The sequence below is a fragment of the Mangifera indica genome, chromosome 7 (genome assembly GCF_011075055.1).
Source record: "Mangifera indica cultivar Alphonso chromosome 7, CATAS_Mindica_2.1, whole genome shotgun sequence".
In the NCBI taxonomy this organism is placed as follows: domain Eukaryota; kingdom Viridiplantae; phylum Streptophyta; class Magnoliopsida; order Sapindales; family Anacardiaceae; genus Mangifera; species Mangifera indica.
The window spans coordinates 5,653,969-5,658,189 of NC_058143.1; the positions used below are offsets into that span (position 1 = coordinate 5,653,969).

At 32.8% G+C, this 4,221-nt stretch overlaps 1 protein-coding gene across 1 annotated transcript; it reads right to left on the reverse strand.

The window, feature by feature from the left end:
• Nucleotides 1-201: 201 nt before the first annotated feature.
• Nucleotides 202-4,006, reverse strand: LOC123221717. Its single transcript, XM_044644619.1, has 7 exons — nt 3,927-4,006; nt 3,762-3,814; nt 1,520-1,634; nt 1,229-1,398; nt 854-1,127; nt 573-733; nt 202-495 (listed from the first exon to the last, which is right to left on the reverse strand). Exons 2-7 carry the CDS (start codon nt 3,799-3,801, stop codon nt 341-343), a joined length of 915 nt encoding a protein of 304 aa, XP_044500554.1. The 5' UTR covers nt 3,802-3,814; nt 3,927-4,006; the 3' UTR covers nt 202-340.
• Nucleotides 4,007-4,221: the final 215 nt, after the last annotated feature.

Genomic DNA, 4,221 nt, shown 5'->3' on the forward strand with positions numbered 1-4,221 from the left:
GGGAAACTCTTCGGCTTCAAACCCAGTTCTATTTTTCTCTCTTTTTTGTTTGAAACCGGCTGCTGTTTCCTCTTCCAAGGAAAAATGAATTTGGCCAAATTTCAAAGAAATGATCACATTTCTTAAGTGAAATTCAATCATTCAGTCTAGAAAGCATTGCAATATATAACATCTGAGTCACCATATCCAACAAGCAGTAAATTAGGAAAACAAAAAAGAAAAATTCTCAATTGAGGTAGCATATATCCATGATTTTTAAATTACAACATTTGCAGTATATATATATATATATATATGTAAAAGTGTTTCTGCAAGCATTGCAACATGGTTAACAAAAGTATTAAGACGGTTTTATGAGACCAAGTAATGTAACTTCTGCCTCAATGATGAGACTGTCATCCACCAAGTAACCCATTTTGGGATCCTTCAATTTAGCCAAGGACATGAATGTTGCATAACCCCAGTCAGGTTGCGAAGGAGAAAACAAATGTTCAGCTGAAAGTAATCAGAAATCAAGAAGGCAATTAGAACATATAGAAAATTAAATTCAATGTGAATATTTAAACTCTTACTTTGATATGATAAGTCCTCTCCATTGATTTGGTCTTTGACACGAAGAATGAATTTCAAGAAGAATTTATCAGGAAGAGCGTAGAAACGAGCATGAGTTAGATAAATTGAAATGTTGCTGCCCCTAAACTCTCCATTTCCTTTAGGATAGAGAATGATATTCCTGCAAAATGTTCCCAAATCAGTACTCAATAAGTGCGCATAATTTTATTATTATATAATGGAAGTTTTCAAATGTCGAGATATACAGAAGTTTGCTAGAAATAAGAATGACTATAAATACCAATTATAGTCTCCAAATGATTCAGAATTGTAACGTTGATCAGCTAAAAATGAAAAATTATTAAGCTTCCAAGAATAGTAACAAGTTGTAGGTTGCTTTATCATTGATAAGCACTCCCCTTTGAAGGTACTTTTGACAACAAAAACCTCAGCACCAAAGACACAAGTGTCTTCGATAAGAAATCCATTTAGAGGATTGCAAAACGTTTCCAGGTCTATGAATTTGGCGATGCCCCATTCAGTCTTCATTGCATGGAAACGCCTTTCTCTCCACTCTACATGCATCACAAACATGATTATTTAAGAAATTCCTTTAGAAAAAAAATAATTTCATAGACATTGAAGTTCACATTGCTATTGATTATATATGTTCTACCCTGGATAATAAAATACTTATTCTGCAGCTGATTGAGTATAAAGAAGTTGAAAACCACATTGATTTCCCAGCCTGAATGTAAAGAATTCATTTCAGCCAATGCCAGGTAAATAGAGATATGATCTCTCCCGTCTCGGAACTTGTCTCCATTTGGGTAGAGAGACAGTTTCCTGTAAGTTCACAACTTCAGTATAACAATATTAATGCTTAAACTTGCAAAGTTAGTCATTTGAATTACTTTTGAAACTGTTACATAAGAAATAGATATGAAGAAATGGTAAGAATAGATACCATTGGTAGCCCCCCGATTCAAACTTGTCCGAGGTGTATTCAAGTATGGAGGCTTCTGATAGCATGGAGAAGGACTTGATTTTAAGTAAGTAATGACTTGGCGGAGCATCTCTTCCTGAAATTAAAATTAGTTAAAATGATAACAGAATATATAATGGTATAATGCTTTAGTATTTTAAAAAGGCTAAAGGACTATTTCCCACATAAAGTATACTAATTTCTCAAGTTTCCTTTTGTTAACTTTGAAAATCATATTTATCGATTCACAAATGATTAAGCTTAACGGTTTCAAGAGCAAAATCATCATTTTATTTGTAATATTAAAAATAAACCTAAACTTGATTTTATTTTCTCTTCTAAAACCTAAAAAATAACAATTTCTCCCAACCCAAGTTTTCAAGAACAACATTTTCCCCCTAGGGTTTCTAAACTTTTAGACTAAATTTTCTAATAACAATTAGTAATCTCTAGGTGATGTCTCTTCTTTCCCGACGTCTCCTTCTTCCAGCCATGCAGTGTCTCCTCCTCTTCGGTGTCATCGTCGACAATGAAGACTCTTTGTCATTGACGAAAATGTCATCTTCGTCTTTGGATGAAGAAGCCGAAAAGGAGGAGACGTCATATGACCGGAAGGAAGAGACACCAAAGAGGAAGAGACATCGCATGAAGATCATCGGTCATCATCAAAAAATTTAATTTGAAAGTTTGGAAACTCTAGAAGGAAATATTGTTTTTGAAAACTTGAGTTAGAGAAAAATTATTAGTTGTGAGAGTTTAAAATGAAAAAATAATATAACTAACGGGCATAATTAATTTTCAAAATTGATTTAAAAAAACTTGAAAATTCCGCATACTTTATGGGGGAATAAGTCCTTCGGCTTTTAAAAAAGAAAGAACTACAATTTTTTATCCACAAACTATATCAAAAAGATAAGTTTCTATTTCTAAAGTTGAAAATTTCCCACATTCCCTCTAATTCTTTTAACCAACTTTAACTCTAAAAGGGCATTCAAGTATTTGAACTTATTATTTGTTTTCTAGTTTTTCATTTATCCTCTCATTGCAACTTCCTCGTCTTTCGTTACCCAAAAAAGAGACTTCCTCATCTTCCATTTTTTATTTCTCATCTCTCGTCTTCTTCTTTACAACCAACAGAGATACTCTCACCGACACCAAATTGTAGCATCCTCATCTACCCTTTTTTTCGTTTCTGTTCTCTTATGGCGAGTCCACAAGTTTCTTCATCTTCTTCTTCCCAACAAATACAAACTCTCTCATCGCCACGAAACGCAACTTCCTTATCTTGCCACCAAGACATCATTATCACGACCACCAACACCCAGCACGCACACATTACAACAACCATCACCAACTACTACCATCAACCCCACTCTTCCACCACCAGACTCACTGCCACGAACCACAAACACCCCCAACACACAACCAATTGAGGAAATAACTCCTATTTTGTTTTTGTTTGGCTTATTAGATGTGATTTCCATATTGTGTGCGGGTGAATTCTTGATGGGAAAAAGTGGGTGATGAGGATTGCTTAGTATCACACCACTCAAATGCGATTTTGGTTAGAGTTACACTGGAATTGTGAGTTTCTAATCATAATCGCATTGGAATGTGTTATTCCGGCCAAATGGCATAATCCCAGTGTGATTTGGTAGAATTCAACCTAAAAAATTGGTCGGCAATGAAAGTGATGTTTTATTAACTAATAAAATTACATGAATTAATTTTAAGCATATAAATATTTATATATTTATATGTATTATTATATAATTAAATAATTTTAAATTAAAAATAAAATAATAATAACACATAAATATGTATACATTTATATATCTAAAATAAATATACATTATATTACTCTTTATAAACGTAATGAAAATACATATATAAAAATTTGGGGTCACAGTGACATTTAACTTTAATTCTCATTACAAAGTAATAAGTGTATTTTCCATTTTTTTCCTTGCTTTTGCTTCAAATATCAGAAGAATTTAATAACAGGATATGACAAAAGTTGCAAATTTTTCATTTCAACTTAAAAGGTGAAAACTTTTATTTTGACATAATTCGGTGGGAAATAGTCGTTCTGCCTTTCAAAAACCATTTTTTTCCATTAGTCAGCTAACATCTTAACCAGAATATTAACATTTAAAAGTGTTCAAACGAATCTTTCTTCTATGTAAATTCAATAGAGATAGCAGGGAAGCATGGAAAAAAGTACCTCTTGAGATGCCACTCTGATCAGAGAAAGGAGAATCCATGTTGAACTGCAAGCTGAAATTAAAAAACAATCAGAATTTTTTAGTTGGGTTTGGCTCTTATACACTGAAATCTGAAAGACATGCAACTGAAGCCTAATTAAATTGATGATGATCCAATACTCCACCGTTTTCTGTTCTTCAGCTCTTTATAGCTTCTTCATATCTCCTTCGAATTCCTTTCCTTCTTGACCAAGGCTTGAGAAAATTATTTGTCTCCCCCACAACTTTGAAAAAGATTAGGCCAAAAGACTCATTCCCACCCAAGTTTTAGTCCACACCCAACTCTTACCCACAGGGTTTCAAAAATGCAAATACCCACCTATCCCTAAACTTCTGTTAGAATTATCAGTTAAATGTAAAGATAAAACTGTAATTTTAATAATATTATTAAAAACTATATACCTTTATCCTATTTTTTCC